Source organism: Leopardus geoffroyi, chromosome D1, assembly GCF_018350155.1.
Source record: "Leopardus geoffroyi isolate Oge1 chromosome D1, O.geoffroyi_Oge1_pat1.0, whole genome shotgun sequence".
Classification (NCBI taxonomy): Eukaryota; Metazoa; Chordata; class Mammalia; order Carnivora; family Felidae; genus Leopardus; species Leopardus geoffroyi.
In genome coordinates, this window is record NC_059329.1 from 108,487,718 (window position 1) to 108,502,760 (window position 15,043).

Here is a 15,043-nt window from a genome sequence, read left to right on the forward strand (position 1 = left end):
TGTAGGCTTTGTTGTTCCCTAAAGAGCACAGGCAGAGTAGATTTGGCAAAATTCTAAATAGCCCTAGGATTTTTGGAATGGTAAATGAGCATCGCCTTCAGCCTAAAGATACCAGCTACACTAGCCCCTGATTAGAGAGAGTCCGCCTGTCCTTTGAAGCTTTGAAACCAGGCATTGGGTTCTCTCTAGCGATGAAAGTTCTGGACGGCATCTTCTGATACAAGGCTGCTTTGTCTACATTGAAACTCTGCTGTTTAGGGCAGCCGCCTTCCCTAATTACCTTAGCGAGCTCTTTTGGTAATTTGCTGCAGCTTCTGCACAGGACTTGCTGCTTCCCCCTACACTTTCATGTTACGGAGTTGGCTTCTTTCCTTAAACTTCACGAACCGGCCTCTGCTACCTTCACACGTTAATTCTGCAGCTTCCTTACCTCACGCGGCCTTCATGGAATTGGAGACAATGAGGGCTTTGCACTGGATTAGGCTTTTGCTTCGGGAATGTTGGGGCTGGTGTGATCTTTCATCCAGACCACTAAAACTTTTCCATATCACCAATAAAGCTGTCTCACTTTCTTATCATGTGTGTTCACTGGAGTAACGTTTTCAGTTTCCTTCAAGATTTTTTTCCTTTGCACTCACAGCTTGCAGTTTGATGCGAGAGGCCTAGGCTTCTGCTTATCTTGACTTTTGATAAGCCTCATCATTTCTAGCTTTTGATTTGAAAGTGAAAGACAGGACTCTTTCATTGGAACACTCAGAGACCTTTGTAGGGTTATTAATTGGCCTCGTTCCAAGATTTTTGTATCTCCAGGAATAGGGAGGCTCCAGAAGAAGGAGAAAGATGGGGGAATGGCTGGCTGGTGGGTGGAACAGTGAGAATGCACACAGCAGTTTTCTAAGTTTGCTGTCTTACGTGGGTGTGATTTTTGGTGCCCCCAGACAAGCACAGTAGCGATGTAAAAGATCACTGGTGTGAGATAGGTGCCCAACTTCATTCTTGTGCATGTGGAAATTCATTGTTTCAGTATCATCAGTTGAAAAGACTATTCTTTCCCCATCGAATGGTCTTGGCACCCATGTCAAAAATCAGTGGGCCATTGATGTCTGGGTTTATTTTTGGACTCTCAGTTCTTTTAGTCTGTATGTCTATTTTTACGCGAGTACCACACTGTTGTAATTACTGTAGCTTTGCAGTAAGGTTTGAAATCAGAAAGTGCGAGTCTTCCAACTTTTGGGTTTTTTTCATAATCTTTTGGCTTCCGGGACCCTTATAATTCCATATGAATCTGAGGATATGCTTTCCACCTCTGTGAAAAGGCTGTTGGAATTTTAATAAAGATGGCATTGAATCTGCAGATCCCTTCAGGTAATGTTGACATCATAATACTACTAAGTTTTCCGATCCATGAACATGGGATGTCTTTTTATTTTTTCATGTCTTTAATTTCTTTCAGCAACGTTTTGCAGTTTTCAGTGTTCAGTCTTTCAACTCCTTTATTAAATTTATACCTAGATATTTTATTTTTTTGGATACTATTGTAAAGGAATTGTTTCCGTAATTTACTTTTTCAGTTGTTCATTGCTGGTATATGGAAAAACAACTGATTTTTGTGTCTTGGTCTTGTAACCTGCAACTTTGCTGTATTTGTTATTAGTTCTAGTAACTTTTTTGTGGACTCTGTTTTTCTACATACAGGATCATGTCGTTCGCAGGTAGAGATAGTTTTCTTTTTCCTTTCCAACTTGAATACCTTTTTTCTTTTCCTTGACTAATTCATCTAGCTAGAACTTCCCATACAGTGGTTGTGTAGCAACGATGTAAGCAAGCATCTTGTTCCTGATCTTAGGGTGAAAGCTTCAGTCTTTCGCCACTGGGTATGATATTAGCTGGTTTTTCCGTAAACACTCTTTGTCATATTGAGGACATTCCCTTTTATTCTTAGTTTTCTGAATGTTTTTATCATGAATATGTGTTGGACTTTGTGAAAGGCCTTTCTGCATCAATTAAGATGATCATGGGGTACCTGAGTGGCTTAGTTGGTTAAGCTCTTGATTTAGGCTCAGGTCATGATCTCACAATTCGTGGGTTCAAGCCCTGCTTCGGGTTTGGTGTGGACAGTGAGGAACCTGCTTGGGATTCTCTTAATCCCTCTCTCTGCCTCACCCCTGTGCGTGCTCTCTCTCTCTCTCAAAATAAAATAAACTTTAAAATATATTAAAAAAAAAACCATGATCATGTAGGTTTTTCCCCTTTGTTCTATTAATATGGCTTATTACATTGATTGAACTATCCTTCATTCCTGGGATAAATCCTATTTTGTTGCATCTCGTCCTTTTAATATACTGTTGGATTTGATTTGCTAGTATTTTGTTGAGGATTTTTATGTTGATATTTATAAGTGATGTCGTCCTGTAATTTTCTCGTGATGTCTTTATTTGGTGGGCTTTGGTATCAAGATAGTGTTGGCTTCATAGAATAAGTTAGTTTGTCAAAAAGAAATGATAATGTAAATGAGAAATCAAGGGTGCCTGGGTGGCTCAGTCAGTTGGGTGGCCAACTTTGACTCATGCTTTGTGGGTTTGAGCCCCGCGTCGGGCTCTGTGCTGACAGCTCAGAGCCTGGGGCCTGCTTCAGATTCTGTGCCTCCCTCTCTCCCTGCCCCTCCCCTGCTCATGCTCTCTCTCTCTCTCTCTCTCAAAATCTAAATAAACATTTAAAAAATGCAAAAATATGAGAAATCACACAGAATGGTAATTAAAACAGTACGTACCTATGTTAGAAAAGAAAGATCTCAAATCAACAACCTGATCTTCTACCTTAAGAATGTAGTAAAGGGTCAAACGAAACCCAAAGCAAACAGAAGAATGGAAATAATAAAGATTAAAGTACACATAAATGAAACAGAAAATGGAGAAACAATGGAGAAAATCAACGAGACCAACAGTCAGTCCTTAGAAGAGCTCAGCAAAATTGTAAACTCTTTAACCAAAGTAAACAAGAAAAAAAGAAGACTCAGATTACTAAAATCAGGACTTAAAGAGAGACCATCATGATCAAACCAACAAAAATAAATGGATTATAAGGAAGTACTGTGAACAATTATGTGCCAACCAATGAGCTAACCTAGGTGAAACGGACAAATTCCTGGAAAGAAACAAGCTACCGAGACCAACTTAAGAAAAAGAAAAAAATCTGGATAGACCTGTAACAATTAAGAGTGAATTAATAACCAAACGTCCCAGTTATAACCTGCTAGTTACCGTTTTATTGTTGGTTTCTAACTTGATTTCCTTGCAGTCAGAAAACACGGTCTTATGAGATCGCAGCTTTTTTTTTTTTTTTTTTTTAATTTTTTTTTTTTCAACGTTTATTTATTTTTGGGACAGAGAGAGACAGAGCATGAACAGGGGAGGGGCAGAGAGAGAGGGAGACACAGAATCGGAAACAGGCTCCAGGCTCTGAGCCATCAGCCCAGAGCCCGACGCGGGGCTTGAACTCCCGGACCGCGAGATCGTGACCTGGCTGAAGTCGGACGCTTAACCGACTGCGCCACCCAGGCGCCCCTCGCAGCTTTGAAATAAACAGAAGCTGGTGCTACGGCCCAGCGCGTGTTCACGTGTTCTCAGAAGACTGGTTCACGCTTTTGTGTGTGTGTCTTATATGCCAAGCACTCCCCTAAATATTTTAAGTATGATAACTTGTTTAACTTTCACACTGACCCTGTGAGGCTGGCACTATTATGATACCATTTTACAGGTAAAGAAAGTGAGGCACTGATAAGTGACGGAGCTGGGATTCGAACAGAGGCATCGCAGCCCTACAGTCTGTTCTCTCGAACGATCTGAGTATCACACAATTCTGAGTGTTAAGGGGAATGTTTTATAGTTGTCCGTCAGATCACACTTAATATTTGGTCGGCTTAGTCTGTCAGTTACTGGAAGAGGGAAGATAAAGTCACACACCATGCTGATGTTTTTGCTAGTTTCTCCCTTTATATCTGTGTGTTATTTTGCTTTACAGATTTTACGTTATGATATTAGCTGCATCAAGCTTAGACTTGTTGTAAGTTCCTAGTGAGTCAGACCTGTTTTGTTGTTGTTATTTAATGGCTGCCTTCTCTGGGTGTAATTCTTTAACTTTCTAGTCCCTCTCAGTAGCTGTCACCATAGCTGTTCCAATGTTCTTTCCGCTAGTATTTTTGTGGTATATTTTGTTATACTTTTTGATGTCTAATCTTTCTATAGCTCAGTGTTTTGGTGGTTATCTCTTGTAAACAGCACGCCACTGGCTTTTTGATCATCCGGTTTGAAACATTTTGCCCTTGGATTGGAAAGTTTAGTCCATTGACATTCATGGTGATTGCTGATGACTTTGTATTTATTTCAGCAGACTTCCTGCGCGTTTTCTGTTTGTCCCTCCTGTTATGCCTTATTTTGGATTGAGTTCTCTTGCTTTTCTCTCTACTAGTTTTCCCGTCTCTGGGTTTGGAGGACCGAGGTGTTTGCTCTGTATCATTATTCGATACAGCCCCTATTCACTGGCTCACCCATAGAAGAACAGTATTTATCGCTCACCATTTCCACAACTTTTATCTGAGCTCATTTTCCATCTGCCTAAAACATAAGCCTTCGTATTCCTCCTTCTCCTTCCCCTCCACCTCCTTCCCCCTCTTCTCCTTCTATAAACTCTCTCCACTCTTCTGAAAATACCTCTGCAGTGTGCTCGTTCTTGACAATTCTCTGAACACAAAATTCTGGATTGCATTCCTTTTAGCCCATTGGAAGTACCGTTACTCTTCACTCTGCTTCTCTGGTTGCTCTGTGAGCCGAGACTCTGTCTCCCACACCTTCTGTGATGCTTTGTCTTTTCTGTTTTAAGATTGTTCATCTTTGAGGGGCACCTGGGTGGCTCAGTCGGTTAAGCATCCGACTTCGGCTCAGGTCATGATCTCACGGTTCTTGGGTTCGAGCCCTGCGTCGGACTCCGTGCTGACAGCTCAGAGCCTGAAGTCTGCTTTGGATTCTGTGTCTCCTTCTCTCTCTGCCCCTCCCCTGCACACGTTCTGTCTGACTCTGTCTCTCAAAAATAAATAAATGTAAAAAAAAAAAAAATTTTTTTTTTTAAAGAAAGATTGTTCATCTTTGATATTCCGTAATTTCACCAAGATGTATTGAGGTGAGGATTTCTTTTTATTCTGCTTTGGATTCACTGGGCTCCCTGGGCCTGCAGGTTGATGTATTTCAACAATTCTAGAAAATTCTTAGCCATGGTCTTTTAGAATAACAGCTCCTTCTTACACTCTTCATTTTTTCCTTTTAGAATTCTAATCAAACGTAAGCTGGAACTCCTCGCTCAATCATCTAGTCTCTTATCATTGCTCAAATTTGCCGTCTCCTAATTTCCTTGCATTCCCTTCTGCTTCTGGGTAGTTCCTTCCGATCCATTCTCATTTCACGAGTTGTCTTTTTTGCTGTGTCAAGTCTGGTGGTTAATCCTTCTAACAAGTACTTAGTTTTATTAAAAAAAAAATAATGTGGGGCGCCTGGGTGGCGCAGTCGGTTAAGCGTCCGACTTCAGCCAGGTCACGATCTTGCGGTCCGTGAGTTCGAGCCCCGCGTCAGGCTCTGGGCTGATGGCTCAGAGCCTGGAGCTTGTTTCCGATTCTGTGTCTCCCTCTCTCTCTGCCCCTCCCCCGTTCATGCTCTGTCTCTCTCTGTCCCCCAAAAAATAAATAAACGTTGAAAAAACAATTAAAAAAAAAAAAAATGTGTAGAAGTTCCAGTGGCTCGTTTTCAAATCTGTTTATTCTTGCTCATATTCCCAAGCTTCTCATTTATTTCTTTAAATATAATAAACCCAGTCTTTTATATTCTGGCATCTGATTATTTCAATATTTTAAGTCTCAGAGGGTTGGTGTTTTGGTCCCTTGTGGCTGCTGGTTCTCACTTACTCATGCCTTCTTTCCTTGTGGGATTTTTGTCTCCTTTGGCCTAGAAGTTCATCTGTGGGAGTTCTTTGAGTCCTTGGGTGAAGTTAGGTTCTTCCGGTGTTTCTATCAGTCACCTGGGATGACTCTTTGAATCCCAGGACACTTTTAAAAATAAATTATCTCCTGAAGGTTTCCTTGACTTCATAGGCAGAACGAATTGAAACTGGGGGCGCGTGGGTGGCTCAGTCGGTTAAGCGTCCAACTTCAGCTCAGGTCATGATGTTCTGGCTCGCGAGTTCGAGCCCCGCGTTGGGCTGTGTGCTGACGACTTGAAACCTGGAGACTGCTTTGGATTCTGTGTCTCCCTCTCTCTCTGCTCCTCCCCCACTCACGTTGTGTGTCTCTCTCCTTCAAAACTAAATAAACATTTTTGAAAGATTTAAAAAAGGGGCGCCTGGGTGGCTCAGTCGGTTAAGCATCCGACTTCAGCTCAGGTCATGATCCCACAGTTCGTGGGTTCGAGCCCCGCATCGGGCTCTGTGATGATAACTCAGAGCCTGGAAGCCTGCTTTGGATTCTGTGTGTCTCTCTCTGCCCTCTCCCGCTTGTGCTCTGTCTCTGTCTCTGTCAAAAATAAACATTAAAAAAAGTTTTTTAATTAAAGAAAAGAAGGAACAAATTGAAACTGCAAGATCACGTGAAGGCTTGTGGTTATAAATTCTTGGGGAGAATTTTTTTTTCCCCTTCTCCCAGTGGGGTTTATTTTTCTTTCCTACGTATGCTGTTGGCATTCCTCATAGGGGTCCCAGTTTTATTGCAAAGATCTCCTGCTAGATTTTGTCTCCTGTCCCTGTACCCAGGGTCTCCAGGAGTCTGCAGGAGTCCTTCGGCATTATTTACCTCGCGGGGCTCCTAGTGGCCATGTTTTTAAAAAGGCTTTATTGAGTTATCACTCACATACGGTCCAGTTCACCAACTTAAAAGTGGAAAATTCTGTGTGGTTTGCATATATTCACAAAGTTGTGCGTCTATCAGCACATCAATTCTAGAGCATTTTTATCACCCCAAAAAGAAACCATCCACCCTACAGCTGTCACTCCTGACCCCTCCTCCTCACTCCCAGGTAACCGCCAGCCTCCTATCTGCGTCTGTGGATCTGCCTGTTCATAGGCTTATCTGTGTTAGAGCCCATATCGGTACTCTCTTTTTGTTGCCGAATAATATTCCATTGTTTGGTTATACCACGTTTTTAAAAATCCATTTCTCCACTGATGGACGGTTTGGGTCACTTCTACCATTCGGGTATTACAAATAATGCCACTGTGAACATTTACATCCACGTTTTTGCGTGGATGTACGTTTTCGTTTATCTTGGATCTATACGTAGGAGTATCATTGCAGGGTCATAGGATAATTCTGTGTGTAACCATTTAAGGAACTGCCAGACTGTTTTCCGAAGTGGCGGCCCCGTGTTACATTCCCACCAGCAGTGTGTGAAGTTCTGATTTCTCCACATTCCCGGCTAACACTTGATATCTGTCATTTTGGTTAATGTCAACTTGGGGGGGGGGAGGGGGAGGGGAATGCTGTGGCTTATTAGTGCCTCTAAAAAGCCGCTTTGCTTATTGTGTCCAGCACCTGGTTGTTTTAGGGGGTCGTGGGCAACTGAGTCACCAGACTGCCAGAGACACAAGTCTCTGTCACCCTTTGCAGCCGTGTGGCCTCCTATCAGACCCTGCCTTCTCTTTTTCTCTCCTAAGTCATCGTCCACACAGCAGCTCCAGCTACCTTTGCAAATCCGAATCCATTCATGCCGCTCCTGGTGCAAGCCTGCTGGGGCGTGGGGAGGGCCTTTTGCCCTTTGACTCAAACCACCCTCCTCACTGCCCACCCGGCTCCCGCCGACCTTTGCCACTGTCCACATTTCCCGTGCTTGCCGGAGCTGGATGCTGCATTGGACACCGGCTGTCTCCTCGTGTGGGTCCTTGTTTCTCCCTCCTGCTTCCCAGTGTCTTCCCAGGGCTTCTCCTTCAGATCTCACTCAAATGTCACCTCCTCAAAGACGCCTTCCCTGACCGGCTCCCAGCTCCAGCTTGCTTACTCTTTGTAATTGTTCTGATAAGTGCCCCGACTTGCTCAGTCGACTTGCCCCGACTTGGCCTCCCCTCCTGGAATGTGAGCTCATGAGGGCAGAGACCGCGTGTGCCCCCCACTGCCCGTCTGTCACACGGCACACGGGCGGACACTTAGTAATAATACTTGTTGGACGCATGAACGAAGGGACACGTGGGGGAGGGGAAGCCTGGAGGCGGGGACCACTCTGCTCTGCGCCTCCCCTGACCCCTCCCGCCGACCCACCTCCTACAGCCACCTTCTGGGTCAATCCCCAGTTCAAGATCCGACTGGAGGAGACGGACGACGCGGACGACGACTACTACGGGGGTCGAGAATCAGGCTGCAGCTTCGTGCTAGCCCTCATGCAGAAGCACCGCCGCCGCGAGCGCCGCTTTGGCCGCGACATGGAGACCATCGGCTTCGCGGTCTACGAGGTGAGCCGATCACACGAACACGCCGAACCGATCACGCCGAACCGGCGTCGGAAGCCGGCCTCCCGGCGCACCGTGGGCGAGCCCCACCAGGGGGCGCCAGAGGACACTGCCGCCACAGTCCTGAGGCAGGTGGCCCTGGCCACTGTCCCCTGGAGGCGCCTGCCGTGGCCGCTCTTGGGCCGAGGGTTCTGGCTTAGCTGACGACTGTGACGTAGCTTCTGGGGGACAGACTTTGGCTCGGCCTCAGAAAGAAGTGGGCAAGTGGGCGGCCCTGGAGTAGTGAGCTCCCTGTCTTAGTATATAAGCAGAGACTGGCCTGGGAGGGCCCTGCTTCACTCGCTGTGTTCAACACAGAAACTTCTGGACCTTCCTGGCAGGGAAAGAGAACCGCTACAGTCTCGGCCCAGGCCCGGAGCTCCCGACAGCAAACTGGTGGGGACTCTGATGTCCCTGGGCTGTAGGACATTGCAGTTGGCCGCTCTGGGGGCTGTGCTGGGTCCGACTCAGAGCCAAGGCCCAGGGTGTTCCGGGGTGAAGAGGACCTTGCCCGGGGCCCTTTCCTGAGGTCCTGAGGTGCCTCTCTGGCGTGAAGACAGGTCTGGGCGGCCAGTGGCCCCGAGCCCTGCCTCCCGGTCTCCTCAGATCCCGTGATTCTTAAGAACTCAGGGCCTCTGTCCAGCACACGCTGTGCCTGTAGGCCAAGCACACATCTCTAACTTCTTCCATCTCTCTGGCAGGTTCCTCCGGAGGTAGGTGACATCTGACACCTGGATTTACATACCCCTGAACACACAAGGCCTGTTGGTGCCCAGAGGGGAGCAAGATGGCAGCAAGCCCACACGTAGAGAGTTAAGAAGTCACCTCGTTTTACTGTTCGCGAACTGTCTTCCCACCCCCACCCGGAGGGGGCAGATGTTGCTGTCCCAGGGGGTCAGGACAGGTAGTAAGTGAGAGAGCTGGGTCTGAACCCCGGCCCTCAGAGTCCCGCCCAACACGCACACACGAGGCTCTTCCCGTCTTACTGTTTCCGCTGAGTTAGTGCCGGCTGAGGATGCCTCGGGCATCGGTTAGGAGCAGGGCGGTGGACAGGCTGAATATTCTGCACCCTCGAGCGAGTGGCTTAAGCTTAGGCCTCGGTGTCAGTATCTGTAAAATGGGCACAGGGCGCCGCCTCACGGGGCTGTCGTGAGCTTTGAATGAGGCGCCCCGTGGAGGGTACCCCGCGGTGTCTGACACGGGGGACGCTCTGGGTAACGATAGCGGGAATGTTATTTCGCCGGAGTCCTAGTGTTCACGTTCACCTCCAGAGTATGTCCTCACCTCCGCCCCGTGCGGTAGGCAGCGTCGTCCCCTCCATCTTGCGGACGGGGAAACTGAGACAAGATGATCTGGCGGGGCCGTGCAGCCCGAGGGCGACCGGGCCGAGACCAGCCTGCCAAGCCGCTCGGCTGGGGCCCGGGGCCTGCGGCCCGGGTGTGCGGGCAGCTCCCCGAAGGTGGGCCGAGCGGCCGGCTGCAGCCCCCACCCCCTCCTCCCCTCCTGCCAGCTGGTGGGCCAGCCGGCCGTGCACCTGAAGCGGGACTTCTTCCTGGCCAACTCGTCGCGGGCGCGCTCGGAGCAGTTCATCAACCTGCGGGAGGTCAGCACCCGCTTCCGCTTGCCGCCCGGGGAGTACGTGGTGGTGCCCTCCACCTTCGAGCCCAACAAGGAGGGCGACTTCGTGCTACGCTTCTTCTCGGAGAAGAAGGCCGGGACCGAGTGAGTAGAAGGCCCCTCCCCGGTGCCCACTCCCCGCCCCCCGGGCCCCCCTGCACCCCCACCCTGACTGGCCCCTCTGTCCTTCCACCTCTGCAGGGAGCTGGACGACCAGATCCAGGCCAATCTCCCTGATGAGGTACGTGCCCTGCCTGCCGCCCCCCCCACCGCCCCGGTGCTTTCCTCCTCTGCCTCACCCCTTCACCCTGGGCGTATCACGGGGACCTGGGTGTCCTGGCTCCTGGGAGCCCCCCGTGGCAGAAGCCTTAGGGGTAATACCAATCCCTCATCTGCCCAGCACTTTACGGTTTTGCAGAGAGCTTGGTGATAATAGTGATGCGAGGTCCCTAAGCTCTCGCTGGTCTCTGCCAGCTCTGTGCTGAGCTCTTTACCTGGTCACCTCATTGCCTCCACAACAACCCTGTCCGGGTGAGGCCACCGTCTCCCCTTTCAGCAAGAAAGTCAAGTTCGGGGAGGTTAAGGAACTTGCCCAAAGCCTCCCCCTCCCCCCCCCCCGCCATCACGGAGCTGAACTGCACTCTCCTCAGGCCGCAGAGCCCCGGGCAGGGGGAGAGTGATTCCCACTTTACTGGTGACAAGAGGGAGGCTCAGAGACACGAGGAGGCAGGCGTGTGGTGATGAGTGGTCCCGGCCTCGCCCCAGCTGCTGCCCATGCGGGGGCCTGGCCGGAGCGCCCCTCACCTGCTCTCCCCCTTCTCTATCTAGCAAGTGCTCTCAGAAGAGGAGATTGATGAGAACTTCAAGGCCCTCTTCAGGCAGCTGGCAGGGGAGGTAGGCAGGGTGTGATGGAGCGGAGGGCGGGGAGGGGGGCGCAGGGGCGCAGCGTTTCTCCAGTGTGGGTGCCTCCTCCCTCTTCCCCCAGGACATGGAGATCAGCGTCAAGGAACTGCGGACCATCCTCAACAGGATCATCAGCAAACGTGAGTGTCCCAGGACAGCAGCTCTCCAACCTGTATTCGGCCCGCCCCGCCCCCCCCCCAAGACTCCAGAATCGAGGCTTCTGCTCTCACACTGAGGCCAACCCAAGCCCTTGGTCTTTATGGGCAAGGGAAGCCCCCACTGCCTTTCTGAGCCCTGCTCACCCCCATTTTCCTCCCAAACTCCTTGCACCATCTTGCCGGACCCCGTTCTCCATGCCCAAGTGCCGTGACCTGGTGTCGTTAGAAGCCGAGCTGGTGACAGCACCGTAGGAGCAAGGAACAGGCCTCCCCTTCCTTTGGAAGATACGCCCCAGGGCCAGGCCGAGGGGCTGCCTGCAGAACGGGGCTGGCTTCACTCCCCCGCGTGCGCAGCTCTAGGCAGCCCCGCCCCCCAACCTTCCCTTTGCCCCTGCCTCTGACCTCCATCCAGGCTGTTCCCTCAGCCCAGACCCCTCTCCTCTTGTCCCCCTTCGGGGCCTGCGGCCAACCTCACCCCCGCCCTGGCCGCCTTGGCCTCACGTTTCTCCTGTGTTTCTCTCACTTTGGTGTAGCACTGATCTCCTTTCATTCTTGGTTCTTCGTGGTGTAGACACCGGCTCGGTTGCTAAAGTACTTGACACTGTGCCGATCAAAGTGACCTGACGTACCCACTCTGCTAGGCTTTGCACACCAGGTGCCAGGAATCGAACTTCCCTGGTCCCTATCCCGCCCAGTGCCCCGGGGGCAGGCCCCGGAAGCCTGTTGCTTGAGGTGTTGGAACCGATTTTCTTGCAGACAAGGACCTGCGGACAAAGGGCTTCAGCCTGGAGTCGTGCCGCAGCATGGTGAATCTCATGGACGTATCTTTTGCTTTCGTTTCGTGAGGCTGCTTGGGTGTGGGGGACATGGCGGGGAAGGACGCCCTGTGACCTTTCCCGGAACAGTGCAGAGAAAGGGACAAAGCTCAAAGCTCTGTGGAGTGTAGAGGGACCAGTCCTTTGCCCAGGCCATTTCCCCATGATTGGGGGGGGGGGGGGGGGCGACAGGGGGGAGGGGCAACTGAGGCACAGGCTTTGTGTTGAGTGACAGGTAGAGCAGGGCCTGGGTCCTTGAGTTACCTTAAGGCTGGTGCTGTTGGCACCCCTCCTTGTCCAACCCACCTGGCCCTGTGGGCACCTGCCCTTCCCCCTCCCCTCGTCTTGCTGTCAGTCTCCCCTTCTCCCCATTGTTCCCTCACCCTGTGCGGGTTTAAGCTTCCTAACGGTAGCCCCCCAGCGGGACGGCAACGGGAAGCTGGGCCTGGTGGAGTTCAACATCCTGTGGAACCGCATCCGGAATTACCTGGTAGGTGGTCCCTCCCTCCTGTGCGGCCTCAGTCCCAGGAGGGTCTGCTGTGGGCTCCCAGACAGGCTGCGTGGTCTAGGCCCTCCGCCCTGGGTCTGCCGCTCCAGACCCCAGCCCCCGGCCCACCTTTCGGGTCTTTGCCCTCCACCCGCAGCAGCCCCCCACCCTGGGGTGGGCCGGAAGGGCTGGGTGCCTCCCTCGGCCTGGCCCTCACCCTCTGTCCCCCACTCTAGTCCATCTTCCGGAAGTTTGACTTGGACAAGTCGGGCAGCATGAGTGCCTACGAGATGCGGATGGCCATCGAGTCTGCGGGTAAGGCCTGTCCCCAGGCAGACGGCCCAAGGCTGATTGCCTGTCGGTGGCTACCCAGAGTGGCGGCCCGCGGCACCGGCCCTGTCCCCGGGGTGGAGATGGTGATGGTGTGGCGGTAACAGCCATCTCCTGCCTTCTTACTGAACTACTGAGCTGAGTGCTTTATCAGCGCTTCCTTGTGTCCTCACTGTGGCCTAACGGGGATAAGGTCTTTTACTGTCTCCATTGCGCCCGGAGAAAAGCACGATTGGGGACAGTGACTGGCCTGCGGCCACACAGCCAGGGAGGGGTGGAGCTGGGCTCCAGAGCCTCCGGTGAGAGAGGTGCGGGCCTCATCTTCACAGTCCCGTGTCAGGATGAGGCGAGGGCCCTCGGCACAAACAAAACTGGACCCCCGGGCCCTCCTTGGCCGCTGATTCCCTGGGGCGGTCTGGGCTCCCGCTCCCTCGGGCTGGCACTTGCTTGCCCAGCACCCACCCCGCACCCCGCACCCCGCACCCAGCTCCTGGCCCTACTCAGGTGGGGCTCACCCTGCCCAGGCCCCAGCCCCCCTCCCTGGCCCCGCTTCCCTGGCCTTCACACACTCTCCTGGGCCAGGCTTCAAGCTCAACAAGAAGCTGTACGAACTCATTATCACCCGCTACTCGGAGCCCGACCTGGCCGTGGACTTTGACAACTTCGTGTGCTGCCTGGTGCGGCTGGAGACCATGTTCCGTGAGTGTCTTCATCTGGCTCCTGCCTCTGGTTCTGTCTCCCATAAGTTGATGGGAATGACAGCTACAGATGGGACCTATGTGCCATGGCGTGTCCCAGAGAGGCGAAGTACCAGGGAACCTGAAGGCCGAGTCGGGAGACTGGGGGAGGGGGGAAGGCAGTAGGGGAGGGGGAGGACAGCAGAGAGAGCTGCTTTCCCAGTGTGACAGGTGAGGGCTTGGGGTGCCGTGGGGATGTGCGGGGGAGGGGCAGGCGGCAGGGTGGTCCTGCATGAATGTCCCACTGGTTTCTAATGCCAAAACGTCTTCTTTTGAACGTAGGGTTTTTCAAAACTCTGGACACAGATCTGGACGGGGTGGTGACCTTTGATTTGTTTAAGGTGGGAGCTTCCCTTGGCCGTGGCGGGGGAGGGTATTCGGGTGGTGATGCTTTCTACCCGCCTGGGGCAGGAACTTGTGGCCTCAGAACCAGACCCAAAGGGCAGGCCTCTGGAAGGATGGAAGGATGGGATGGGGTGGGGGTGTCTGGGTCTTGGGAAGGGAGGTGGGGGGCATGCTCCTGGAGGTCTTCGTGGGTGCCTGCGCCCTGGTCTCCCAGGGGTAGAGGAGGTAAGAAAGTGCCCCTCCCCAGAGACGGTGGCCCCTGGGCTAGGAGGCTGGACTGGGCGTTTCTGCTGTCCCTGGCTGACCTCTCTCTCTGCCCTCCTCTGCCGGCAGTGGTTACAGCTGACCATGTTTGCATGAGGCAAGGGCTCCGGTCCCCTTGCCGTGCTCCTCTCCCTCGTCTGCCAAGCCATGCCTTCCCGCCATGCCGCACCGGGCCACACCAGCTGCAAGTGCCTTCCTTGGAGCAGGAGGCGGCCTTGTCCTCCTGTCCCCTCACCTCCCAGCTGCCACGGTTCCTCTGCTCTGCGCAGAGCCGTGTGGCCTTCCCTGCCTTCGCCAGTCATGGGCTCAGATGGACTCCCCCCGCTCCTCCCGTCGCCAAACGAGGAAGGCCACTTTCGCTTGTTCCTGCCTCAGGATGAGGCTGCCAGGGGAGCTGACGGCCCCCGGCCTCCGAGCATCCTGACGTGTCCTCTCCCCTCGCTGCAGCCAGAGGGCACCCACCCAGCCTACCCAGCGGCCTCACCTGCAGACTTTACACCATAACCACTAACTCTGCACAGTCTGCCGTCTAGATGTGCAGAAGCCCTTCCCAGCCGAGGCCTCTTCCTGGGGCTGGGAATGCCTGTTCTCCCCCGTGCAGAAGCCAGTGCCCCTCACCTCCGTGGCCTGCCCCCCAGCCCTGCCCCACCTGCCGACCAGGAGTCACCTGGACTGAGGGGTGGTCAGGCGCTCCCTCCCTCGCTCCCTCCTTTTTTATATCGGTGATTTTAAAGGGGACTCTTCAGGGACCGGTGTACCAGTAACGGGGGTGCCAGAGGCACCTGGGTGTGGGGTGGGGGTGGGGTCTCGGGTTTCCATGCAGAGAGACCCCAAACAATAAAGGAAAAGGCCCCACATCTGTCTCTGGAGTGT

General features: G+C 52.4%; 1 protein-coding gene across 4 annotated transcripts in view; it reads left to right on the top strand.

The window, feature by feature from the left end:
• Positions 1-15,025, top strand: part of CAPN1 (calpain 1) — a 28,621-nt gene extending 13,596 nt beyond the window's left edge. For all 4 annotated transcript variants that reach the window (XM_045485906.1, XM_045485903.1, XM_045485904.1 and 1 more), the window contains exons 11-22: positions 8,297-8,478; positions 9,216-9,227; positions 10,025-10,236; positions 10,333-10,372; positions 10,960-11,025; positions 11,117-11,174; positions 11,949-12,013; positions 12,429-12,497; positions 12,731-12,809; positions 13,407-13,523; positions 13,844-13,902; positions 14,240-15,025. In XM_045485906.1, the coding sequence (XP_045341862.1) occupies positions 8,297-8,478; positions 9,216-9,227; positions 10,025-10,236; positions 10,333-10,372; positions 10,960-11,025; positions 11,117-11,174; positions 11,949-12,013; positions 12,429-12,497; positions 12,731-12,809; positions 13,407-13,523; positions 13,844-13,902; positions 14,240-14,266 (986 nt within the window). In that variant the 3' untranslated portion in view covers positions 14,267-15,025. The remainder of the gene's footprint in view (positions 1-8,296; positions 8,479-9,215; positions 9,228-10,024; positions 10,237-10,332; positions 10,373-10,959; positions 11,026-11,116; positions 11,175-11,948; positions 12,014-12,428; positions 12,498-12,730; positions 12,810-13,406; positions 13,524-13,843; positions 13,903-14,239) is intronic.
• The last annotated feature ends 18 nt before the right edge of the window (positions 15,026-15,043 follow it).